Source organism: Triturus cristatus, chromosome 5_2, assembly GCF_964204655.1.
Source record: "Triturus cristatus chromosome 5_2, aTriCri1.1, whole genome shotgun sequence".
In the NCBI taxonomy this organism is placed as follows: Eukaryota; Metazoa; Chordata; class Amphibia; order Caudata; family Salamandridae; genus Triturus; species Triturus cristatus.
This window is the reverse complement of record NC_140588.1, coordinates 961,246,572-961,274,548: the sequence shown is the minus strand read 5'-3', so window position 1 is coordinate 961,274,548 and position 27,977 is coordinate 961,246,572. Positions and strand designations below refer to the sequence as shown.

The window sequence follows — 27,977 nt, the reverse complement described above, 5'->3', positions numbered from 1 at the left end:
TATCCACCTTTGCAGGCCCGCCGCAGACACCTCTTTTAGTTTCCATCAAACCATTAAAATATGTCCATTTAATTATTGCAGAGCATGCCATTCGGATGGTGGCTTTAAATTTATTTTAGTGGCTGTCGATTCTTGTTATCAATATTTTATGGGTGTGGCTACAGTGATCAGTGGATGCTCAAACTGTTATTAAAGATTTGCAAGTCTTTATCAGCACATGTGCAGTAGCAGCATTCCACTCCGACCAGGGCCGGGCCTTTGCCTCTGAGGTGTACAGGGATGCTATGGGTACCCTGGGTGTTGCTGTGTATTATTCTGCCCCGTATCATCCAGAAGGAAATTCAATAGTGGATCAGAAGAAACATGACTTAAAGCAGTCCTTAACAGAGTATTGGCTTCAGAGAGTTGTTGGATCCATCGCCTATATGAAATCCTCGGAGCATTAAATAATCTGCCTAGACGGTCTTTGGGTGACCAGACCCCTTATGAAGTTCTCTTCGGGGTCTAGATGTATGTTCGAGATCTTTACAACTCTGGCACAGTGCCTGGAAATTCTTCCTTTGAGATCAGTGAATATTTCTTGTCTTACAGGAATTATAAGACTTCCGATATGAGCACTCCAATGTGAATTCTAAACATTCTACCACTTTTGAAGTGAAAGGAGCAACCAGTGGTCTCTGGCTGGATTCCAAAAGTTGGGGATCTGATCTGAGAGAAGATTGCAGACAAAAACGTGTTTGGCCCATTCTATAATGCACCAGTGCCTGTCCTTGCTGTTTAAAGCTACTCAAACTTGGAATTCCCTACCACTCACTGGTTGTAAATATAACCAACTGGTTTCCACTAAATTTAATCAAGTTAAACCATGTGGATAACCACAGAAGATGGCGAATGCATGAGCCTACAGCTCTGTGCTGGCCCTAGTCTTATCCTGTTGAATCGGGCCGGATTCCTGCTCCTTCTGATGGGGGAAGAAGAGCACTAGATAGAGCGGGTGCCGGCACAAAAAGACGAGACCAGCAGCACCCCCACATGAGAATGGGCAGAAACTTGAAGCGGAGTAACCTGGAGGTGCAGCTCCCGGACCACACACCGACAGACGAGCTGAAGAGATATCCTGATCTGCCACCGAGGGAGTTCAGCCTGCCCTCATTTGCCGCTTGGTGCGGGGATTGCTGGTTGTCGGGGAAAAGGAAGAGAGCTTTTGGAGCGGTGGGGGCAGAGAAGGATCTGGTCACGGCCTGAGACTGATGACCGCAACGACTCAGTGGACCTGAGGTGAGAGGGGAAGCCGGGCCGCAAGGGACACGGCTGGCCGGATGGGAGTGATGGCCCCCATTGGATCAGGGGAGAGAACTGTGTACTCACCCCGCAAGGAAAAGCAGGATGGCGCATGGGCTCGGCATGCATACACAGCTGGGCCTATATAGATCTATGGTCCCCGAGGAGTGCAGAGCTGCAGAAGAGTGACTTAATGGACCTCCCCCGGATGGAGGCGGAGGACTCTGGGCCCAGACCGTGGCCTGGTGATTGTTGTCCAGCAGGAAAAGGGATCTGAGCCCCCCCCCCCCCATTCCACCCCGCAGACCCGGGGTGAGGGGCGGAGCAGAGCCGTGAAAGGCCAGGGAAGAGCTGTGGCTCTCCCCTAGCTGAGGGAGAGTGCTGCACCCTGCGGAGGGCCGTGTTTCAGCGCAGGGGCCCCGCCTGACTGCCCGGCTAGACTTGCTGGAACCTGCGGACCCTGGCGGGCGTGACCATAGCCCACACAGTTGGTGACCAGTGGAAAGACATGGAGCCCAGACCGGGGCCTGGTGCTCTGTGTTTCTTGGCCGGTGAGGGAGGGGCATGGAGCCCCACGGCCACCCCATAGCACACGGCCTTGGTCCAGACACAGATTACTGATCCTAGAGAGCCACCACCATTGTAGTAGTTTGCTTTAGCAGAAGAGGAACCAGATTGCGACCGGGATTTAAGCCCTGGTCGGAATAAAAACACAAACGTGACTTAGAAGAAACAGAGAGGATGTGATAACACACCTTGTGTCATAGCTCAACAGCCCATATCATGGACACTCAAACGTGTGTACAGTGCTCCCCCAAAATCTGTAATGCTACACTGTCCACTCCACCGCACCTGCACTGCTGGGGGCCATTAGGCGAATTGTTGTAAGACTCACCCCTGGAAACTTACGTGTGATCCCATAACAAGAATGGGCACGACAAGAGCGCGACAGTCAGAGTTGCCACCGCACCAGGAGTCATCACCAGGAGCGCAAAGAATGGATCTGGAACCTTTGCATGACCCAGTACAACTACAACTTACTAAAATATTGGAGGCCTTTGCGGACACACAAGCCACTCTACACCATGATATCAGCACTGTGTCAGTGGGGCTGGGGTTGCTTAGGTCAGAACACCATAAACTGGCAGAACGAGTAACACCCACAGAGTCTTCGCTTGCCGACCTACAGCCTGTGCAAAAAATGACATCCCTTCAGCTCATGGAACTCACAGACTGGGTCTGTGTACTTGAACAAAGAGAAGAAGACGCGGAAGGTTGCAATAGGCGCAATAATGTTCGAGTGGTAGGCCTGCCAGAAGGAGTGGAACAATCGAACATACTATCTTACCTGGAGACCTGGCTGAGAATGGAGGTTGCCCCTGAGGGTCTCTCCTCCTTTCACATACTGGAGCGGGCCCACAGAGTCCTGGCCCGACCATCGGCACCCAGCCATCCCCATCGCTCTGTAGTGGGAAAATGACTACAGTTTGCTGTGCTGTTACCTGGAAGGAGGATTCGCTGCTGCAGAAGGGAGGATCCAGTCAACACCTCGCGGAACCCGCTTCGCGGGTCCCGCATCGCCAAGGTCGCCCAGCCGAGTGTTGTTACCTGCAGGGTGTGTGCGCGAGTGACAGGGCTGCGAGCGCTGGGAACCGGGACTCACTCTCCCAGGAGCCCCGGCGATCCCGAGGCCAAGTCACCTGGCCCGCTCTCCCTGACCGCCCCGCCCTGCAAATCAGCTGAAAAGGAGCCCGCCCAAGCGGGAAACCGGGACGTTCTACAGTTTGCTGTGCTGTTACCTGGAAGGAGGATTCGCTGCTGCAGAAGGGAGGATCCAGTCAACACCTCGCGGAACCCGCTTCGCGGGTCCCGCATCGCCAAGGTCGCCCAGCCGAGTGTTGTTACCTGCAGGGTGTGTGCGCGAGTGACAGGGCTGCGAGCGCTGGGAACCGGTACTCACTCTCCCAGGAGCCCCGGCGATCCCGAGGCCAAGTCACCTGGCCCGCTCTCCCTGACCGCCCCGCCCCTCATGTTCCTCCTAACCAACGCCTACAAGAAGTGACGTGCCTCGCTGCGCGGGAGCGCGCGGGAGTGCCCGGGGCTAAGCCTGGGCAAAGGGCGGGCCCTCTGTGGCCCTCAGAGGCACGAGAAGGCGAGGCGAGGCCACCCCCCTAAGGTTCGCCGTCTGGGATTAGTAAGGTACAGAACTCTATTAACCCTCATTACCCCCAGGTTTTCTGCCATCTGCCTGTGGATCCTGACACATACCTTGGTCAATTGGCTCGGTCGTTTGTAAGAGGTAGGCATAATGGTAAGGAAAAAGCCCGCATCTGCTGCGACGGAGCCCCTCAACACAATGCTCTCATATGTGGTTCAAAAAGTCAATAAGATCAACAATGAGAGGAGGCAATCGCTAGGCTTGAGCCAATCGCCAGTTCTTCCGTTAGAAAGCCCGCCCGCAAGGGCATCTGCTCCAGAGTTACTGACCACACCGCCAGATCTTCCCCAGTCGAATAGCCTAGTTCATATCCCACAAGACTTGGCCAGCGATGCAGAAGATCCTCATGTTTTGGTTAACTCGTCGGCCAATAACGGCAATACCTCAGAGCATAATCACCAGTCATTTTCCATCGAGGAAGTACCGTCACCGGGGCAGCCCGTTCCACGGCCAGTGAGAACCTGTAGAAAATCTCACTCAAAGAGAGGGGGGAAACAACAAGGCAGGAGAAAGGCAGCTACACCACCCCCAAGACGTGAAGGGCAACAAATTGACTTTGATGCCGATGCAGAATCCAGACGTATTGTTGATGATGAACTCTTTAATCGGATCCAAGATATGATTGATATAAAAATTAGGACAATCATCAAGCCCTTGATTGGTAAACTGGATAAATTAACTTCGGAGGTTAAGAAGGCGGGGGGTGCACAAAGTAATCTGGTGGTAGAGGTGGCCAATCTATCTGCTCTTGTCACAAAATTGGCATCGGGAGCCGTAGAGGCTCTACCAAATGAGAGTGTCCCACAGCCTACACTGCCAGAGGGGCCCTTAGCAGTAGCTTCAACTCTATTAACGGCTCCCAGTCAGGACCTAGCAGGCGGAGCCGCGCCGACATCATCATCAGGGGACATAATTGGGACAATACATGAGGATATATCAGCCCAATTTATTATGGAAGCCTCCCCAGTTGTGCTAGTACTAGCAAATGTCCCAGTCTTAGCACAAAACAAAATAGAATCGAAACAGGACTTGAAGGATAAAGCTCTTCATTGGCTTACTACAAACATGACCATGGCCCCCCAAGGGATGGATAGTTTAGCAAGGGATATTGTTATGACCAGGAGGGTACCTTGGATTGGGTCCAATCCCAAAAAATTTAAGGGGGACTGTGTGATTATAAACTTTGCCAACACAGAAGTCCTCCCAAAAATTTTGAATAACATCTTCCCACCCCAAAGGCGAAGCGGCTCTATAGTCCCGCTCACCCTAAAATTCTTCTATAGTGAGGCTCAGCTCCCTACCTTTTCTAACCCTACTAGAGTTAGGAGAGCGAATAACGCCCCAAACTGGGAAGGCGGTTTTAGACATAGATTCCCCAACAAGCGCCCTGGGCCTATATTTAACTTTGAGCACGGAAGATTTAACCACGCGCATGAGTCAAATTTGTGGCCTCCCATGCCACCAGACCCTGCCGTCAATGGTTGGGGCCCGGGTTGGATGGGCCAAGATCCCATTGGGCGAATCAATAGGTTCGTACCATGGGCGAGAAACGATTACTTTCCGATACGCCCAAATACCCCTTTACCTATGTGGAACATCGCAGCTATGGGTCAAGGTCAGGCAGCTACCCCTTTTGATTGGGGGGGCGGATTGGGGAATAGGTATGCTCCCTTAGCGGATCTAAACAACTGCGATTGACTCAAACCTTGCAATGTCCGAGCAAGTGAGCCCATAACTAGACCCGAAATAAACCTTAGCCAGTGTTACACCAATGACGGTCTCCGCCTGCTTACATTTTATGAAACACTTGAGAGTTATGTCCCGTTGGACAACCCTGGGCTATCATACCAGGGGGAGGGTTGCATAGCGTCAACCCTGAACATCGTTCCAACACAGAACGCACCTGAGGTAGCTCAGAACAAGGCGGTCAGATCCTTAAGCTTAGCTGAGGGGTGTTTGTTGGGGGAAAAAGAGCTGAGGTTACCTACCAACGCCTGTAAAATTATAACATGGAACATAGCTGGCTCATCTGCAAAACGACAGGACAAAGCATGTGTGAGCTTTATTTCTAAGCAACATATAATTGCCCTGCAAGAAACGTGGGACATATCGGCTAATTTCTGGTGGGATGGATTCACCTGCTTCTCTATCCCTGCAGTCCCTAGCCGCATGGGCAGAGCTAAAGGAGGTTTGGCCATTATGTTTTCTCTAGATCTGAAGGGCACCTATAGGCAGATAAATACAGATTCTGTAAACATCCTAATGGTTGAAAGGACGACTAGTAACAATTGCAGGACGATATATATTAATTTTTACAACTCTAGGAACAGCGAACACAGTGGGAGTAATGTCGCTAACCTAGATAATATCTTAAATAAAGTGTCTCAGAATATCTATTTAGTTTATGAGTTTATCCTATTAGGAGATTTTAATATTCATCTATGTAATCTGGGTTGTATGGGAAGAGGTGACAATGTAACTGAGGGGGGCGAGGAGGCCCCTCGGGGCCCCCACTTTGAACACTCTACAGAGGGGCTTGAGTTAGAAGAATTATTAGCAAACCATGACCTTTATGAACCCGATAAGGGCGTTAGGGCGCCAACCTACATTGGCAGTCACCATGGCTCAGTGATAGACTACATCTTTGTTTCACAAGGTATTTTAAACCGGTCTATGGTCTATTGTACAGTCATAATATCCTACAGTGACCACAACCCTGTACTACTTGAAGTGGCCTGGGGTGGCCAGATGGGAGCACCGCCAAAAGCACTTAAACCAGCACACCCCCTGAAACCCTGCGACCAAGACAGACGACTGAAATGGGCCAAAGTGATCCCGGATAATTTCTATGAAATAAATTTTCCAAAAATAAAGGACAAAGTGGCCATCTGTCAAAAATCGGGGGCGCAAGGTAAAGAAATTATAGAGGCTTTTGAGGAAATTTGTGGCCAGGTGGCTAAGGATCTTTTAGTCAAGCCAAAAAAAGGATTTTCTGGAACAAAACGTTGGTTTGATTCTGCTTGTTCAAAAGCGCACAGAGCATTGTTGACAGCGTTAAAAACCTCTCCCAGGGCTGGGGAGGATATTGTTAGATTAAGGAAACGCTACAAGGTTGCCATTAAGAACCGCAAAGAATCCCTTAAACGCGAAGCATGGGAAAATCTCCTCTCAGCTGCAGTACTGAAGGACAGTAAAAGATTCTGGGAGATCATTAGACAACCGTTATTTTCTGAAGACAATAATGCTCTTATGGACTGTGTGATCACCGACGACAAATGGCTAAACCACTTCAAAAATGTATATGAGGGTGGGTCCAAAGGAACTGCAGATGTTTCAGTACCTGCTATAGTGGCAGACCCGTTGGTCTTCAACCCCGAAGAAGTAGAAAAAGCCCTGATGGCCACAACAAGACATAAAGCTCCCGGCCCTGACGGTGTTCCCGCTGATTTTTTCATGTACTCTCCCAAATTGTGGTCGGCGGTATTGTCGAAAGTGTTTAACGCAGCCAACAACCATGTACCCAGTTCTTGGGCCACATCCACCATAGTCCCTATCTATAAAAATAAAGGCCAGCGAGATGATCCCGCCTCCTATAGGCCCATATCTCTTTTGGACTCAACGGTAAAAATATTAGGCAGAGTTCTTCTAGCCAGACTTAATGACAACGTTGAGAGCCGTGGAGGGTTGTCTGAACTACAATATGGATTCAGAGAAAAAAAGGGGACGATCGAACAATGTATAAACTTACATCTATTAATTTCTAAATATACAGTGGCAAAGGAGGGCTCCATGTTCCTTGCATTTATGGACCTCTCCTCTGCCTTTGATCTGGTGAATAGGTCGAAATTGTGGCAGTTATTGTTGGAGATGGGCATTGATGAGTCTTTGGTTGTGTTTATGGCTAAACTGCACCAGGAGCTTTTTGCAGCTGTCCGAGTCACAAATGATGGCAGACGTACCCCCCTGTTTAAATCCCTTAAGGGGGTGCGGCAAGGCTGTATTCTAGCCCCTGTATTATTCACCATCTACATCAACAGGCTGGGCAGTCACCTGCAGGGACAGGCAGCCGACGTTCCGCATGCAGGAGATGTCAAAATTCCAGCGCTCCTGTATGCGGACGATGCAGTGCTGATAGCCCGCACTGGGGTAGGCCTACAGCATCTCCTGGACGCTTTTGGTAGCTTCATGGAGACGCTGGACCTTAAGGTCAATGCCTCTAAATCACACACGATGGTCATGGGGCGTGAATGCAACAAAAAAAGACACAAAACATTTTTTTGCAGGGGAGTCCCTGTCACCAACGTGTCCACATTTCCATATTTGGGGGTAATATTTGACCAGAAAGGAACTTGGGGCCCTCAGATAAGAGCAAAAAGATTGGCGGTAATAAGATCCTCCTCAGCGGTTTTGGGCTTTGCTGGGAAGCTAGGGGCTAGGCCCATGCAAGCCCTTCTGAAAATCTACAAGAGCAAACCAGTGGCCATAGCGGCCTATGGTTCCCAACTGTGGGGTTACGTAAACCTGGATCCAATTCAGAGAGCAGAAAATAGTTTCATTAGATCCTTGCTCTCAGTCCCGCAATCCACCCCAACGTATTCCATCCATAAGGAGGTGGGTCTGCCCTATCTGTCTGATACCCTGAGCCTTGCTCCGCTAACTTTGTGGCTGAAATTGTGGACAAATGATGACCTACCTCTGAACCACAAGATTTTGCACGATGTCTTATCCTTGGATAAATACACCAGTATCCCTTGGTTGGCATATGTAGCTAAAACCCTTGCAGATCTGGGTCGCCCAGATCTTTTTTCATCTCCGGAAAATATTAGGAGACAGGACATAGTAACCATCAAAGAGTTATTTAGGGATAGGCAGGAAGCACGGAGGGAGGATCTCGAAGTGTTGAAACCCGCAGTAAGGGCACATAACCTCCTGGTTTGTACACCCTCACTCGCCCCCTACTTGAACTTTGTCACATTCCCATATCACAGGTTTTTATTATCAAAGTTCCGATTTAATTTGATACATTTTTATCTAGGTTCATTTAAGACCTGGCAGAAGCCTGAGCAGGCCTCACCGTGCTGCTGCGACAATTTTTCGGTGCAGGATACTCTGCACTTTGTTATGTTTTGTAGTATATACCATGAGCAGAGAAAGAAATATTTGTTGCCTATTTTGAAAAAAGCTGGTTTTGTCCAAGTAAGACCAGCCCTGCTCTTTCTACAACTACTACCTAACATACATGTTACTTTTTGTATGGCAAACTTTCTGGTAGCCGCAATGCGGGCGAAACCTGTTAGCCATAGCTTACTTTAAAACTTCTCTTGTTGTTTGAGCATGTTTACGTGATAGATTTGTATAGAAATATTTTATCCATGTCTAAAATTTTTCTTCTGTGTGTTTATTAGGTTTTTTTGTGTGGGAAATGTAAATTGATGTATAGTAGGCATTGCATTGCAAAGTAATTTTTTTTTTTTGTTCTTTGTATGACTTGTAATAAGTCGAATAAAGATATTCTGACTGACTGACTGACTACACTACAAGGACCGAGATACACTACTACACAAAGCAAGAACAACAGGTCCTCACGTGGTGGGCAACAGTAGAGTTTCTCTCTTTCCGGACTACACAATGGAAGTGCAGAGGAGGAGGGCTTCCTTCACTGAGATTAAAAGAAGAGAAGAGGGCTTGCAATAATGTTTCCGACCAGACTCCACATCCAACTCGATGGAAATACACATTTCTGCGATGATCCGGCAGCGGCCTGGGAATGGCTCGCGGCATATAAGTCTGGCTCACAACCTCCGAATGGACACAAGACCAACGCACAACCCTGAAATAGAAGGAGGACACTCGCAAACTATCTCGGAAGGGCTTAATGAAGAAGCCCAACCCATCACAAACGGAAAAGGAAAGAGCTGCAGCCTTACAAGCAGTGACAACGATCATGAGAGAACCCAGGAGTTTTATCGGGAGCAGGCTCCCCTTTGGCGAGGGGATAGGGTTAATCAGATTCCGAATCCTTACGAACAGATAGTGTACAATCACTGGCTGTGACCCCGAGGATAGCAGATGAAATAATCTGAAAAGGCATTGCATAAGGGGGAAGGGGACCCACCTTGATACACGCCATTTGGTCCCTGAGCGGGGTGGGCGTTGAGTATTATTGAGGAACAGGGCTGGCGCTAAGGTAACAACTAAACAGCTGTCTTTAGCACACAGTCTGCCCCCACTTGGAAGGTTTACAAACCGTTGAGTTTGTGCCTTCTAATCCACTATCCTAGTTTTCTTGGGGTTTGGGCGGCCGGCCGATGCCGGACTGCTCTTGGGAGGGGGAGTTTATGTTCAAAGGGACAGTTTACCTCATTTAATATTGGTTTGTTCTTTGTGTGGATGGTTCTGCTGTGCTCAACTTGGGAGGGGTTGGACAGAAGACGGGTTTGTGCGGAATAACTTCCAATGGCTTCACCACACTGTACATTGAAATTTGTAACCTGGAACATCAGAGGCATGGGGTCCGCAACTAAACATAATATTTATAGTTCTCTACGTAGAATGGGAGTGCAAATAGCTATGCTCCAAGAAACACACCTTTTCCGAACTGAAATAGACAACTTACGCAGGAGATGGAGGGGTCAAATATTTGTAACTTCCTTTTCTGCATATGCGAGAGGAGTGTTAATAAGGATTAGGGCAGGGGTTCCATTTGAACCACGTAATACACGTATGCCCTAGTTACTGGAAGGCTATGGGGTAGGGAAATCACACTCGGGAATGTGTATGCCCCTAACCAAGATCAGATCCCCTTCTTGCATCAGTTCTCGGCTCCGCTAGCTGACATGGCTGTTGGAGATAAACTCCTCGGGGAGGGGGGGGATATTAATAATGTGTCTGATGTCCTGTTGGATCGCTCGACACCCCCATTGCCGGCAGCCCCAGGGCACCGCAATGCGGTAGGGATACCAGACTGGATGGCGAACTGTGGGATGTAGGACATGTGGAGGACGCAACACACAAACTTAAGGGATTACTCTTATTACTCACCTATTTACCACTTCTTCACACGATTGGATGCCTTTCTGTGCTTGCATTTCCTTGGGACAAACCTCTCCCATACTGAATATCTAGGACTCACGATATCGGATCATTGGCTGTTATTACTTGAGTTTAAACCATTGAGGAACCTCCATTGATCCAAGAAGACACTTGTTATAGGGAAACCCTAAGGTCCGCTATTGAGAACTATTTTTCGGAGAATGCACAGACGGCGTCCTCAAGACTAGTGGAGTGGGAGGCATTTAAGACCGTAATACGGGGACATTGCCTAGGCCAGTCAATAGAGGCCCAGAGAGAGTTGCATATAGAATTGAGGACACTAGAGGACAAACTGCATCAGTTGGGGAGCATGCAAGGGATGGAGGCTGAAGATAAGGAGGGCCTGAGTGATACCAGTGCGCAATATAATGAGGCCTTGGACGACTGCGGTGCCATGACTCTAGGGATGACCTCACGAGGGTCCAAGAAGAGGAAGGGAGTCCGGGTCGGTTGTTAGCATGGCTGATTCAACCAGAATCACGAGGGTCCCCAACCACACTCTTAAAGAGAACGGATGACGAAACGGTCTATGACCCTGAGACAATTAACACCCTATTTTATGACTATTATAAGGCCTTGTATGGCACACCCAACCCCGTCACACTTCAGGCACAAGCAGACTTTCTGAACAGCCTGCCACTTCAGAAACTGGAGCCCCAGGTTAGAGAAACATTGGGAGGTCCAGTGACGGAACAGGAATGCTGAGTCTCCATTAAAAGTATGGCCAATGGGAAGAACCCGGGACCTGACGGTCTCTCACGGGAATTTTTTTATGCTTATGCTCCAATACTGGCCCCTAGGTTGACAGCACTTTATGCGGAGTCTCTGCGGCTTGGGCATATCCCTGACTCACTGCACGACGCGGTTGTGATACCACTTCCCAAGACCACAGCTCCAGATGCTGGTACAAAAGATTATTGACCACTTTCCATGTTAAACATGGATTTTCAAATCCTTAGTAAAATCATAGCGCTCTGGCTGCTTCCGCATATGACCGCTCTAATCCATTCAGATCAGAATGGGTTCATTCCATCCAGGAATACTCAGCTCAACTTGCGGAAGCTTTACTCTGTTTTGCTCCACCTGGATAACCAGGCAGTCTCACAGGCCGCCTTCTTGTCGAGCGACTTGGAAAAGACCTTTGACACTGCCAGATAGGATTATTTATTCGAGACCCTGCGGCAGATGGAACTGGGGGATGGATGGCTAAAATGGATGACGCTGTCATACGAACAACCCACAGCAAGAGTTCGTACAGGTAGACTTGTCACAACAGTATGGAATTTTCCGGGGACTAGACTGGGATGCCCCTGTCACCGCTCTTATTTGCTTTGGCGATGGAACCGTTAGAGGTTCTATTTAGGGCAGGTGGGGAGGGCATGGGAATACATATACAGGGACGCATACACATCATCTCGCTGTATGCAGCTGATCTTTTGAATATTTACCCAACATTGTGAGGGGCACAGCCACGGCCCTTGAATGCCTAACATTTGAGGGCGTGTCAGGGTTAAAGGTTAACAGGAACAAGACCTACTTGGTGGAAGATCGAGGTCTCTCCCCTGGCCAAGTCCTCCAATATGAAGCTCTAGCACAGACATTTAGGGAACTGTGGGTAAAAGGCAGAGAGGAGCCAACAACTCACCCAGTGTTGCACTCTCTGATGACCCTGGGGCCAACCTGTCATGTAGTAAAATGGTTATATTGTTGCTTGTTGGAAATGGTCCGTAAACCTCTAACGTGACTGTGTGCAGCGTGGGAGTTGGTGATGGGGAGGGAGTTCACAGACCCAGAGTGGAACAGGGTCCTGGCCTATCCACAAATAGTATCTCAACACCAGATTTAAATACACACTTTAATTACTTACATATGGCCTATATAACGCCCCACAGACTAAATGTTGCCTATGCGAAGAGATCCGCAGTTGCCCCAGATGCAACCAAGAAGACGCAAACTTTATACATATGACATGGGCATGTCCCAGATTAGTGAAGTTCTGGGAGGAGGTGAACGCGGCATTGGACAGGACATTAGGACACGAGATTAGGCCTACAGTTGATACTTGCCAGCTGAGGATCTTCCCTTGCCCACCTAAACGAAAAGTCGGAAATAGGTTTATAGATCTGTCCCTAGTCCTAGCCAGATGCCGAATCGCCATGGCCTGGAAATCCTCCATTGGCCCAACAGTGAGTGCTTGGAGGCAAGATGTGATGTTCTGGGCTGGTGCAGAAAGCAGGGCACTGATTAGAGCGGAAGCAAGGGCGCTGCGTAGGCGACCTAGCACAATGGAGGGAAACTCTTGATAACTGGGAGAACCCGGAGCAAGAACTATCCACAGATGATAGTGGCTGACGAGGACCTGGGACAGGGAATCTCGATAACCTCAAATGACCAGAAATCCCTGAAAGAGTGGGTATATGCTAAGTCCTGTTGATTGAAGACAGGTGATGGCTCCTACAGGAGTCGTTTAACCGATCAGACCCAGGACACTTATGCGTGAACCGAATGCACCTGGAGAGATTCCCCACAAGTACATAACCCAAAATAGCATATGCCCAAGAGGATAATGTCCTGACCCTGAGAAATAAGATACCACCCACCATAAATAGTTTTTTTAAGTTTGTTTGAGTGGCATTATATGGGAGATCTCCCAGTTGGAGACCCTATTTGAGATAGGCTAGACCACAAGATGTCAATAAGAGACTATAGATTGGAGAACTACACCTGGTGAATAAGGGGACAACCCACATGTAACATAATATCCCACAACATTGTATCACTGTTATATTGAACAGGTAGATGTTCCTGGATGTGTATAATCACCTTATAGCTTATACAAAATGTGCAGATACTGACTGAATTATAATGTACTACTCTATACTATGTAAGGTGTTAAACTGGAAATGAATGTAACTGGCTGCATACGATTTAAATGAATGCCAATAAAATAATGTTTAAAAAAAAGTTACACCATGTAGTCAGTTCTCCATAGTAGACCATGAGGGTTTATGGGAAGTTCCTTCACAGCTCTCTGTATACTGCTTGAGATCCCTCGACATGCACTAAGCAGTTCAAATCTTTGTACACCCTGGTTGGGGTCTTCTGATGCTGACATTTTCCATGTATCAGATGAAGCTGAGAACACAGGATATGTTTCTGACGCGGGTTTGCTGTTTTCCGCTGCTGCTCCTTGCAATTATTTACTATCAACCACCTTTGGAGGTTCCTGCTAGCTCTCCCTTGCCCGATGAGGTCCCTGTTTTTACTCTGACTGCCTCTGGTTATTTTGTCAACACTGATGATTTTTCTTCTGATTCTTCTCATACTTCCCTGCATTGTGTGCATGCACCTTTGCTTTGGCTGAAACAGACTTACTTGATTCACCATGGTCCTACTGTTGGATTTTTCTTTACTTGTGTTTTTCTCCTCCTCTGTATTGGATTTATTACAGTCTTCTTTTTTTCTTATACCGAATTGCCACTATATCTTTCAGATCGTGCTTCACCAGAAATGGTAGCTGAGGTACTTAAGCCCCGTTCTTCATCACATATGGTCCGAAAAAACTTTTTTTCAAAAAACGTTATTTATTGGCATTTTGATAAAAACACATTCGGCTGACATTGTCAAATCTGAGATTCGAAAATGTAGCATTATTCTACGTGTGTGAGCAATTAAACAAAAAGCAAAACAACAATAGGAAAAAAAATAAACTCCTGAAAAACGGGCAGGAGGCTTTGGTACATATGACATATCATCATGTCAGATGCAAAAGACAGCGGGTCGGACTTCACGAAGGAAATGGCACAGCAAGGTTTTCAACTAACACATCTCCGGAACCCACCATGTATAACCTGCATAATTCAAGGTACATCAGCCAACTAAGAGTTGAACTAATCTGAATGTGCTACTGTGTGCGCTTCTAGTGGCTGTGTGGTGTCAGCTGCAGCTTGAACGGGAGGGGACGACACATCATCCTGCAGTGTTTTTAGCCAGTCCAGGAATGCCCCCCTTATATTTTTTGGCCTGGAGGTTGCAGGCATCAGTTCCCAAAAAATTGACAGTTGAGTGTGACTAAATGTGACGTCTTGAATCCAAGCCTTTACCGCAAGCGCCCTTTCCCCTCTCCCCCTCCCCCACCCCCCCAATGTATGGACACCCTGCGTTTAGCCATCAAGAGTAGTAAAGCGTGAAATTTACGGTGCTTGGCCTTAGTGCCCTTGACATAGCCTAGAAGCCCTATGATTGGATGCGGCTCGTTGGGTGTCCCTAGTATATCATGAATCTTTTTGAAAATGGCAGACCAAAAAGCGCCAATGAGTGGGCAGTGCCAGGACATATGTAAAAAGGTGGCAGGGGTATACCCACATCTCCAGCATCTAGAATCTGGTCTCAACTCCATGCGTTAAAGCTGACTATGGGTTCTGTAGAACCTATGTAGATATTTGAAATGTCTTAATCTCAGTTTATAATTGGGTGAGAGTAGCTCGAGTTGGCCGCAGCAGAAAACCCATTTGTCATCCGTCACCTGCCCATCGAGCTCTACATTCCAGTCTTGCTGGGCTTTGGGTACGACTAAAGGTGTGGTGGTTTGCATAGAGCAGTACAGCCGTGTTATAAGTCTACAGGACCTTGCCGTGTTTAGCAACTGCTCAAGCACTGGTAGCTGTTCAGGGGGTTTTGGAAAGGAGGAGTGCATTTGCCTACATGTGGCTCTAATATTGAAATAGAGAAAAAGTGACGACAATTTCTTCGGGCCCTCCGCACAAAAGTCCGGTGGAGTACAGAACTCGTCTTCTGGGTATAGGTCTGCGAATGTTTCGAGCTCCATTGATTTTGCCAGTGCCACTTTTCCATCATCAGCCATGGCTGGGAGTTGTGGATTGTAAAGTAAAAGGGCTGATGGGGCGTATAGTATCTCCAGGCCAGCTCTAATGTGTAGCCATTCCCAGGCCCACCGTAGAGCCTCTAAAGTGTCTATTCCATCCCTAGGCCTGCTGTATTTTTTTTAATAGATGGCTACCTGAAGAGGAACAGGGGCTGCTATGTTTGCCTCAACAGCCACATGAGGATGAAATTGGACGATGTAACCAGAAATGCAAAAACTGCGCTTGTGCACAATACCCGTATAGCGACCTGTCCGGAGCCCCTAGCCCACCCTACGCAAGCGAAAGAGTAAGTATCTTCCAGGTAACACGTGCTTGTTTCTCCGCCCAGACCAAGGAAATCATGAGAGACCGAAGGGTGTTAAAAAACGCCAGGGTCAGTGGAAGTGGTATACTGATAAATGGATATAAAAATTTGGGCAACACGACCATCTTCGCTATGGCTATTCTGCCAGCAAGCGAAATTGTTAGCTTGGCCCACATCCCTACTTTCCCTTCTAGCCAGGCGATGGCCTGGCCATAATTCAGACTCCATAGCTTTTGCTCAGCACGGCTCAACCAGATGCCTAAATATTTGACTGGGCCAGTCGCCCATTTCGGTCCGAAGAGACTTGTCCCTGGTGAACATTACTGCAATCCCAGTCTATGATGGTATTGTTTGGGAATAGGTTCCCTATGATATTTGTAGTCCAACAGAGGATTTGCAGTTTGCATGTTTTTAAAGTTGCTATGGATGATGTCCCGACTCCAGGTTCCATGTCTGATGAATGGGATGTTATGTCTGTTTCTAATATGCTATCTGAATTCGAATCGTACACTGTATTTGAGAATGAGGATTTGTATTTAAATTCTGCCAATTATGGTGAAATGTTTTGTTACCATCATTATACACATCACTATTTGCACAGAGTTAGTACTCCACATGTTGTTTTTAATTATACACAGTGGGAACACTGTCTGATACCATTTGTGGGTAGTTCTGAATCGTATTTAAAGAAGTTCCCTCATTTTTCTGATCATGTCCCTACAGATCCTGTTTCACACTATTCAGCAGCGAAGACAAACATGCTCATGCAAACAAAATAGATGTATTCCAATTCATTTATTTCACAACTGGCCCTACAGAGGTATGAATATTGGTAGTACAATATTGAGCTTAAATCTGTTTAGGGTACAAGACACTAGCAGGCCCAGGGTTTTATTTAGGGCTTGTCTGATCCCTTGCCAAATGATCTTTTTAAATAAAACAGTAACGCAAACTAGATGTCTTGGATTGGCTAATGCAAAAAAATTAAATATGCCCAGCATTCCCTCTGTTGCAAAATGCAATAATTGGCAACAATGTATTAATTTCACAGAGCAGCAGCTCAATGAGATGGTTCAAAATGTAACTTACAATTCGTCATTTTCTAGTTCAGAGGGGTAGTTATTATTAGCCCATTGATACCAATGGCTGCAATACCAGTTTTTTAAACTCTTCTGAAGTTTTTACAGCAAGCAGGCCCCAGTATATTCAGTTGCAAAACTCTGGTGTGGTTACTTCTTCTAGCGTAGGCAGGTTATGCCAACAATGCTTAGAACATTCCACCTTGTCTGCAGTTAAAGACCACCTAGCATTGCCTTTTGATATTATGGATTTACGATGTTTTTTTTATGTCACAGAGCTCCTAGTTCTAAGTGTTTTCTTTATGCCACATCTAATGAACTTTGGAAAATTTCTCAACTAGAAGCTGCTAAATGTTTGAGAAAACTTGAAAAGGAAAATGTGGTAAAAGCTCTGGCAGTTGTCAATAATGGTGTGACCATATTGTCTACACATATTTATTCGTCCAGTAGTATTGTTTCCTCTGCATTTGATATCATACAAAATGAGATGTCTATGCATCGACAAGGCCAGAGTCATTTGAGATCGATTTTCCAATTAAGTTGGACATTGCAGGTTTTCAAATCAAATCGAAGTGCCATGGAAATATGTGAATGCAACTAATTTGTTTTTGCATTACACGTATGCCTGACATGTATGCAAAATGTTATGACTAAGAAAGACTCAACCTACACCATATTAATATAGAAACGTTGCCTTTTTCTGAAACTCAGCCACATGGCTCATTCATGGGTTCATTTAACTCCCTATTTCAACATTTCATTTCTCTTAATTTCACGGGGCCCAGAGCGAGGGTAGGACACCGGCAAGTTGCTCGTCTACCACCACTCCGGAGCAACTAATGTGCTCTGTTCCTCCCCGTCAGCCGGAACTAGGTTATTGGGGGTCTCTGTACATCCCAGTACCAGTTCTTCATTAACTACCCCCTACCGTAATTAGCAACTAGTGCTATATGGTAGTGCACTCATCTCACACTCACTTGGTCCTGACGAAGTGCCATTGACCCCTTCTGGGGCAGCTGGGGCACGAAACATGTTGACTACACCCACGCTTGATTAGCCCTTAGGGAACATTATTTCCTACACAGAGCTTCTACATATTTTTATTAAGGCTGGAGCTACCTCAATAATTAAAACTTGAATTTAGTAGGACGGCTCTAAAACCTTTTTTATTTATCCCACTCCTTGTGCACTACCTAGCCCTCACACCCACACGCACCCATACGGCTTCTTCAAAAGATCCCCGATAAAGAGCCCCGGTTTCGGGAGCCCGTCAGGCATTGCAGCACCAGCCTGACGAGGGGCAAATGCCCAAATGATGAAGCATGACATCCCTTTGGGTGTGTGAGGGCATTTCGAAGAAAGACCTGTTCTTCCCCTTCCCCTCCTTTCCCCTCCCCCTGTCCTAGACAGTAACCCCTAGGAACTGCTCATTCCTTATACAATACTTCCTTGGGGCCTACGAGCAGGACCTTAAAAAACTTGGCTCCGTGTCCCCCTTTGGTTTAAAAATATGCATCGACAAGGCCAGAGTCAGTTGAGATCGATTTTCCAATTAAGTTGGACATTGCAGGTTTTCAAATCAAATCGAAGTGCCATGGAAATATGCGAATGCAACTAATTTGTTTTTGCATTACACGTATGCCTGACATGTATGCAAAATGTTATGACTAAGAAAGACTCAACCTACACCATATTAATATAGAAACGTTGCCTTTTTCTGAAACTGAAACTCTGTCAGCCACATGGCTCATTCATGGGTTCATTTAACTCCCTATTTCAACATTTCATTTCTCTTAATTTCCTAGAGGTTTTCCAGTGGGCAGATATGAGGAAATAGATGCACAGTTTTTACATGAGGCTTTCTTCCCCTCATGTACATATGTTTCCACAAGAACACAGAGGTCTTTGTAAGTCCGCATGAGTGTGGTTCATCTTTGAGACACTCCTTTTGCAGCAAGAACACTTCATGGTGTCTATAATTCATGGCTAACCTTGTGTGTTATTTGAACGGTATTTGGTACCTTAGATAAAGTCTGAACTTTTGCTTCTCTCGAATGGAAACGACTTAATTTTAAATGATCCGAGTTGCTGCGAGATTAAACCAGGTGTAATCCCGGTTTCCAAATTTGTGACTTGCTGTATGAATGTCTTGTTTCCCCACCACATTCTGTTAGAGAAGTGACTTTGTGGCCAACTGTCTTTCTTTCCCAGATTCATTTTGATGGCTTAAGCAGACTGAAAGCTTGTTTCAAAAAGACGTTGCTTTAACATCTGCCTGAGAAACATTTGCTCTCCAAGTAGGCCATTCCTCGGCTGAGGTACAATCACAATTGTGCTCTTAATTGCTGCTGCATTTCGGTGAGCTGATACACCGATTTTATAATGCTTCCACAATCTTTGGAATTGCGCTCTTATTTAAAGTGAGTAGGCCCAGTTTTGTTCCTGCGTTCCAGACAGTGCTTGGAGTTAGCCCGTCATTTATACATTTATTGATTTCCAGTGTTTTTTGGAGCATTCTGCATGTGTTATTACTTTTGTTTGATATTTTGGTCCCATTTTTGGTGCTTTGCAATGGATTTCCCACAATAAGGCCTGATGGTAATGGAACTACCACACGTCATCCTGTGTCATGAATGCATGGTGCAGTATTTTGGAGTGTTCTTGCGTTTGGAACTGAACGAGAACTGGTCTCTGTCCTTTCAGTCTTTGTGGTTTCAAAGGGTGCAGCCTGTGTTGCACTACCTCTGGTGCTCTTTCGAGAGTGCTATTTATTGAGCTGTGCCTTGCTATACAATTGTCCCAGTCTCCTGACATAGATCGACTTGTGTGGTTTTTGCGGTTGCACCAGTTGTGTTGTCCTGTGATTCTGCCCCCTTTGCTGCTAGATCCCTATTATGAGCTGCCATTGCCTATGTCTGATGCTTCTTTGACTTCTAGTACCTCTTTGGAGGCTGCAAGCCTACCCCTGTTGCCTTCGACTTCTGTTGAATGGGCTGGAAATTACTCTCTTTGTCCATCGGATATTGTTCATCAAGCTTCTGTTGACATGCTGTCTGTGGATGCAGGTTCAATCCCGGGCCCGAGGACATTCTCAGTATGAATGTTGTTCACATGTTCTACATGCCGCCTTTCACTTCGGATGCCTCCTAGACTCTGTTAATTGGCCTTTTTAATTGTATTAAATTATTTTATTCATTTTTCAATTGTTTGCGTGGTTTCTTCATTTGGCATTTTTTATGGCGTTTCATATCTGCTTGTGTGATTAAGCTGTTTTAGTAAAAGGCAAGGCTTCTTACATATGTAATGAAATGCTTATAACATACATAACACAAGGTTTTTCACATATATTCACTTGTTGATGCTTGTTTTATATTTAGTCGTCTCCTGTCCGTTCAAGGGCTGGGTGTTATGTGGCCTGCATTTAGTCTCCATTTTCGCTTCTCTTTTTTAACTTAGTATGCATTTTTGGTGGTGATTTGCACATGCTTTTACATCTTGCGAAAATGTCCTTTTCACACATTTCTTACAGATAGACATTGTTGCCTTGTAGTCTGTGCTTTTAGTTTCAGGGTCGTACAATTTGGAATGAGAGTATTTTTTATTTTCTGAGCTTGCAGGAGATGACGTCTAATTAAAATGTTGTTCTGCACCTGTGGCACAGTGTGATAAGCTTATGAAAGCAGAAAAAAACACAAGAGATAACCCCTAATCCCAGTTGAGACCTGGGTAGTAAATGTGTTGCAGTCAACATCTCAACAGGTAATATTTTTAGGCAGTTAAAGTGTAAAACATCAATTGCAACTGAAAGGAAACGGGGAGACATCAATAGTTTGTATAAGTTGTATAGAGCGGTCTATATTGAGAAAAATATTGAATACAATTAGTGTATCAGCACTATTTACGTTGTATGTGGGTGTAACCCAAACATTCATGCGCATGTCAGTGCTCGTGCAAGAAGTGAAAGGTGCAAGTGACATGTGAAAAAGTGTACAAAACAAGAAATGTAATTTGGTAATTGGTTACAACACAAAGTTTTAAGAAAACAAAGTATTCAATAAGTTATAGGAATCAGTAAACACCCAAGTATGCGCTGAGTGTTCGACGGCGTTTCAAACTGTATGTAATTCAGGTCATCATCAAGACTGGGTTACAGAAAATTCAGTTGGTGCTGTAGTTGAGAGAGATGTAATCCACGAGATAAATGACTTCAATTAATGCACCCAAGAATCTGTATGCACAAATTCCAAGAAGAACAGTATCTTTAGGGGTGCACTCCCGATCTGGAGAGAGAATCGTGCTTTGACCTTGCGAAGCCAGCGTCTAGTTGAAGGTGTACGGGTCGCAGTAAACCGATTACCCAGTACGTGGTCCCGGCCACAATTATGAGGGCGCTCGCATTACTGATTAGGCCCCCGCCGACTCCAGACTCACGCTGGATTCGCCTTAGTCATCCCCTCTGAATGACTGCAATTCCGCAATCCGGATACCTTCTCTTCAGCCCCGGATTCACAATGCTGTAATATGTCAAACACCACTTTCTGGACAATCAATTTACAGCGCTGGAGATTGCCACTTAGGCAGAGGCCAGTCTGAATCCCATCCTAGCAGTCTGTCTCCTGGGGAAGGATTTGGCAGCAGACAAGCTGAGCAGGGTGTTCCCGACTATGAGTTTGCTGTTTTCACCGAGGGAAGTTTTCCTCTACTTGCAGAAGAGGTTTGGGTGTCTGAGGATAGATCGGTTTGCTGTGAGGGAGAATGCTCTTCTTCGGTGTTTTTGCATGATTATTCCTTGTCCAGAGGCAGGGAAGTCAGATCCCATGTGATTCAGGACTACTTTACTCATTCCCTCCAATCCCAATGATAGCTAAAATGCTTCACAAGATCAGGAAGAACAGAGCCTTAGTTCTGTTGATTCTAGGTTGGGAGAGGCTTATTACAGCTAGTGGTTGAACCACAATAGACAACTCCATGGGAATGGTATCGCTTAGTGGGCTCGTCCTCTTTCATTGTGTGTTCTGATACATCTTCTTCTACAGTTGAATTTATTGGCCAAAGTGTGTTCTTCAAAGGTTGTGTAAATGTTGCAGCATTTTAGATGCCCATCCATTCTAAGGGCTTATTTACGACACTGGAAAACATTTAACATATGATGTGAGGATAGCAGCCGCGGCCCCTGAAGGTGAGAATGGTGGGTCCATGTGGTGTGGGGGGTGATTTTAACGGACAGTGACGAGGGAAAATTAAATACATATTTAATATTCCCTTGTCTGTCGAAATCCCCCCCCAACCCGGCCCCACCGTTCTTATCTGCACGGGCCATGGCTGGAGGACAGAGATTATGTCTTTAATTTAGTCGATTCTATAAGGGTTCTTGATTATCTGAAGGGTGACTTTCTTTTGGGTCTTACAACCGCCATTTTTTTTATCCCAGAGGGTCCGGAGTGGCAATAGTTAGAAGCCTCCATTTAGAAGATACAGAACCATTGGTGAAATACAGTTAAAGGTTTGCTGTAGAGAGGCCCCAGGTGTGCTATCCTTCCCCATTGTGGTAATTGCCTTTAGTCTTGAGGGTGCTATCGCGCCCCCCATTGGAGCCTGTAGAAGGTGTAGAACTCAAATTTCTTACCTTTAAGGTGGTCTTTTTGGTGGTTATTCCTTCAACCAGGAGGGTGGGAGAACTGGCTTCATTTTTTAAGTCTGGGCCTTTTTTGAAGATCTTACCAGACAGGGTTGTTTTAAAACTTGAATTGAAGTTCATTTCAAAGGCCCCTTCACAGTCCCATAACACCAGAGAGGTTGTGCTTCCGATATTAGCTCCAGATCTGTTCTTGGAGGAAGAGTCGTTGGTACATCTGATGCTTGCTAAGAGGACATTTCCAGCTTATTTGGCAAAAACTGAGGCATTCAGCAAGGTTGATAACCTGTTTTATTACTTTTGATCCAGCAGGGAGTGGTTTGAAATCTTCTAGTTCCTTTATGAGTAGATGGATAAAGCAGAATATTTTCATAGCCTATGAGTCCAGGGAGGAGAGAATTGGTGTCTCAAGTGCACGGCAGACAAACAAGAGGTATGTCAGGTTCTTGGGCATCCTTCAGAGGTGCCCCTGTAGAAGATATTTGTAACGCAGCAACTTAGCCTGCCCTTAGCACATTCATGGATCACTACTGTTCACATCTGGGAGGAAGTTCTGCAACAGCATTTGCTTTGTCAGTATTGTGTTGACGGGCATGTAATATGTGAAGTAACATATGAATAATGTTGGTATGGTCGCACTGATTTTCATTGAATGTATTCGTTTGGCCTTTTTTATCTGCAGCTAATTCTTGTGTGACTCAGTCATGAAGTCAATATCTGCTCAGTGGTAATGACTGGGGCAAGGAAGACAGACTAGGAGGTAATCCTCCGGTTACGTTACAGTAGATTTCATTACTCCAAGTCTTGGTCTTCCTCACCATAGTCCAGGTTTCCCATTCCTATCTTCCGCAAAAAAGGGTCAGTTTCAGACATGATTGAGGCTTGGAATAACAGGAAATATGAGGGCTGACTTACCTTTTTAGAATCTCAGTGAGGAAGAGGAAATCAGCCATCCTGGAGCAATGGGAAGACTAGAATGTGTTGTATTTTGGCTAGGCAATGACTATGGCAAGGAAGATCTACAGTAATGAAGACTACCAGTAAGTAATTATGCAAGCTTTGAACAAGTCTCAGCTGTATTATTGCACCAGGATCTGGCAGCTTCCCCGAGGTTCATAGCTTGACTTTAACCTGTTAAGAACTCCGCAGCCAGTTTGATTGGAGTCTTCAAAAACATGATCACATTTCCCTCACTTTGCATGAGTTGCACTGGTTATCTGTGAGACAAAAAACATTTTGTTCAATTCTCTTATGTTGGTCCACACAGTGGTTTATTCAAACTCTCTACCTTTTCTGAGCTCAAAATTCACAAAGTTTAAACTTGTTTGCCCCTCAGATCTTTTAAGATGGTATTTTTGGTCGATCCTGCAACAGATACATCAGATTCGCTGGTAGGGCTTTTTGCAGTCTCCCAGTACATCTGTGACTAAGAAGCTCTTATTGCCAGTCCCCAAGAATCTGAAAAGATTTCTGTTTAATCTTCAGGTCAAAGTACCCATCAGTTTGTTCTCTCTGTCTGTGTCTGGAAGTTATTACATCAATGCATTTTATAAATACCCTATTCAGAAAGTTCAAAACAAGAACTATAACAACAGCATTTTTCCAAAACATTTTAGTATGTACTTAACATGCCTGGCCATTTTGCATGTTCTCAAACAGGGAAAGCTAAATGTAAATTTGGTAATCCATTTTTAATTTGCACATTTTGCATCAGACATGAGTCAAAGTAAAAACTGGGCTATGAAACATGGCAATTGTGAACTGCTGGCAGCTTCCTAGTCCTTTTTTTTTTCTCTTTCTCTAACGGTGTCGCACCCAGTTGGTATTTCACTAATCAAATAGGTTTTTATAATTGTTATGGTTATATAGCAACAAACGTCCGACTAAAAATTTGCACATTGTTAAATGTCAAGCTTAGCTAAAAACTCCTCCAAATAATCCTTCCACATCTGTGATGGGAAGGAGTCACAAAGCTCCTCAAGTAGCTTTTCAACCCCCTTCAGCAAATCACTATGAACATTACTTGTGATTTGTTTTCACAAACCCAATTAACTCCTTTAGCGTTAAGATTAATGCCAGTGCTTATCTGATGAACGGTCCCAACTTCTCATTGATTCCTTACTCTACTTACTTTCATAAGTTCAACCTTGTCAACTAATCAGACACCACCCCTCTTCCTCCTCATTGGACTTGTTACTCCAAAGTCATAAACCTGGGTATTGATGCTCTCACATCTACGACTCGAGCCTGATTTACCTTTCCGCCGCCTCTTGAGACATTCCCCTATTTCTTAAGCAGGCAGTCATTACTCCTCTCCTTAACAAACCCCTGCTGACACAGGTAATCTTTCTCACTATAGATGCATTGCAGACCTTTTCTTTGTTGTCAAAACACTCAATAAAGCTGTAAGGTGCCAACTTCCACTTGAGGCAGATGGCCTGCTAAATGATTACCCATCTAGCTTTTGACTTCATGGAGGAATTGGACTGTGCTTGTGAACATCAGGGACAGGGTATGTGGGGGAATTACTCAAAGTGTGCAACTAAGGCAAGCCATGTGTTTTTTTCTATTGGACATTTTAGCTGTATTTTCTAACATTTGTCACAACTTACAGTGCCAAATTTCCTACTAAGTATATACTGATTGAACATGTGCCAGATTTAACAAAAATACATTACTTTAAAATTGATAGAATTCTGACTGTTAGGCAACGCTAACCCAAGAGTTGTTTCGCTTTGAGTGGCCGAAGGCCTTGTGATAACTGTTTTACTTATGGTTAATATACCTTTTTCAACTTGACTTTTATGTCAACAATTTTTGTATCAGACATATTTTTTTGTTCTCTACGCTTCCATTTACCACACACTGAGGTTGTCTACTTTTGTCTCTTCCTCATTGCAGGATCAAAGAACCGCACTGCACTGGGCATGTTCTGCTGGACATACAGACATTGTTGATTTTCTGTTGGGATTGGGAGTACCTGTGAATGATAAAGATGATGTAAGTTGTTTCTTATCCATCATGTTGCAAAACAGGTAATGGGTTAATCGCCACTGTTGTTCTGTTCTAACTCTTTAATTAGAATATTCTCACTCACTTGTTTTAAGGATGGATGTCATTAAACTACAGTGTGTTTGAACACTTATGTAGTCAAGGCACGTAGCCATGCTTTTGAAATTTCTACTATATGCTGTTACTGTATGAATGAGGCACATGTGCTCTTTACTTCGTCTTGCAGGCAGCTTATACTTTATATATACTATGAATGATTTTTTATCTGATTACCTGTGATTTATCTCTACTTTTGGGTCTATCGCATTCCGAAAATAACATTTTTATGTCGCTTGATACATGCTGATTTGTTCCTAGGCTCTTGAATTATAGTTGTCATTGTTATGCAACTCAGTGGTATACATTATATTGCTGTTGGAGCAATAAAAAAGCCGAATTGGCGCACACTACTTTTACAGTGTCAGAATCCAATTGGAGAGTTTGTTGCATTCAAAGGTTTTTGTGCTTCTTCACTCCTTGGGGAACATTCTGTCTTGGGGCCAGATTTAGATCTTGGAGGTCTTGCCGCTGTTTGGCTGCGGCAGCTGTCGTAAATACTCAGTTGAGCTGATGGCAGTCTGCCCAACGTATTTAGATGTTGCGTCTATAGACAGAAGACCGCTGCGGTGACGGCCTTCTCTGCTGGCTAACAGTACTCTGACGCTGTCAGGTCGGTTGGATTGGTCCCAGCCGATTTAGATGTTACCATTGTCCTGGTGGCAGATTCTTGATGAAGTGAGGTTTGTGGGGTAAGGAGACTGGTAAGTACCACTTATTTGTATGTCCATAATAGTGTCATGTTTCCATGATCTACATATGTAGGCAATGTGTTATATCCCTTTGTGTTACGTCTTGCATGCCACTCTCACAACATACACACGATACCTAGGATAAGAGTACATGCACCTTACCTTAGATCTCGGTGACAACAAAGTTGTTTGTCGTGGTGGTGATGTCGGAGTAGCAAAGGAGGGACCTGGATGATGAGAAGGAAGACGGAAACAGGAAAAAGTTACATTTTTGCCCTTTTCCTTCAATTCTGCCAACTGGAAGTTTGAGGGAATCCCGTCTCAGTTGCCTTGGCAGGAAGCCACATCGTAATCAGTTAAGCAGGAAGCTTAGCTGGAGTTCCGCCACCAGCCTCTTCTGGCTGTTGACGCGTCAGGAGATTCCTGGTGGAGGCAGCGGGACTGCGACAGTCTTCCTTCCAGTGACAAGCCATATCTAAATAGAGCGGTGGGACCGCGAAAAAGTGACGGTGGGACCGATTTTGCCAAGATCTAAATCAGGCCCTGAGATGCTGGCCAAAGTTTGTGGGTTTCTAAGCCAAGAGTCTGCAATCGGACCAGTTTTGGTTGGTCAAAGTGTGTGTGTGTTGCCTCAGACTAAGGTTCATATTTATCCTATCACCAAAGAAGATGAGCACAATGCAGTAAAAGGGCGATGAGTGAGTCTTGGGAAGGAAATCTACACTGGACAAAGGGAATGGGCTGGAAACCTACATCCCCAGGTACACTGGTGTCTCGGAGGAGGACAGGAAGGGCGTACGTGCTTGCTGAGAATTACTGAACATCGTAGCACCTTTCGGTGCAAGAAATCAAATACACGTACGACAAGACATTACCTTGAAAAGGGTCACACAGAAAACGACCTTCAATGGGTCATCATTGAAGGTCTAATTTTGCCTTGTCCCCTGCAGTTTCTGATTTAGGGATGAGTACCAACAGATATATGTGATCAATGACACCGCCATATATTGTGGGCGACACTATGACACACTTTGATACCTTTGATGGAGTAAGTGTCAGGTTCATGTTGAAAATCTTGCCTATAGGATTTGTATCTACACTATAATATATACAACAATATATACATATCTATTTTCCTGTCCCTGACACTTGTTGGTCCTGGATCACTAGATCTCCAGACACATTAGGTACACTATCACTTTATTATGCACTGTGTACTAATTTGCAAGCAAGTGTGTAGTTGGGGCTTTGTTCTACACGTGGGAATTATATGTATAGATTTTTCGTTTGATTTTTTGTTTGTTTGGCCAGACGATTAAGTCGTGTTGAGTAGGAGTGACTTGACTGTACTCTTTTCCTGTCGGGTTTACATTTTTAAACCGATAGATTCTACTACACTGTGGCCACCTCGTTTTCGATTCTGGTGTGGTGGGTATTCACTCGTGGACTTGAAATACAGGAGAGTGTTGACGCTATCTTCGATAGTTTCCCTACAGCGTGTTTCACTGTCCCCATATGGTAGAACTACATTTCCCTTGATCCCTCATAACCCGGACGTCAATTGCTTGACTTCCGGGTGAGACGTACTCACGGAGTTGCTTGCGGGGATTCAAAAGCATTTGGAGACACGCTCTCTCCCCCTTCGGTTGGTGCCCTGAACGGAAGGACACAGGTTAACGCAA

General features: G+C 45.4%; 1 protein-coding gene across 2 annotated transcripts in view; it reads left to right on the top strand.

The window, feature by feature from the left end:
• Positions 1-27,977, top strand: part of LOC146829476 (uncharacterized) — a 151,830-nt gene that overhangs the window by 63,305 nt on the left and 60,548 nt on the right. For both annotated transcript variants that reach the window (XM_085608157.1, XM_085608158.1), the window contains exon 2: positions 25,397-25,495. In XM_085608157.1, coding sequence (XP_085464283.1) covers positions 25,397-25,495 — 99 coding nt within the window. The remainder of the gene's footprint in view (positions 1-25,396; positions 25,496-27,977) is intronic.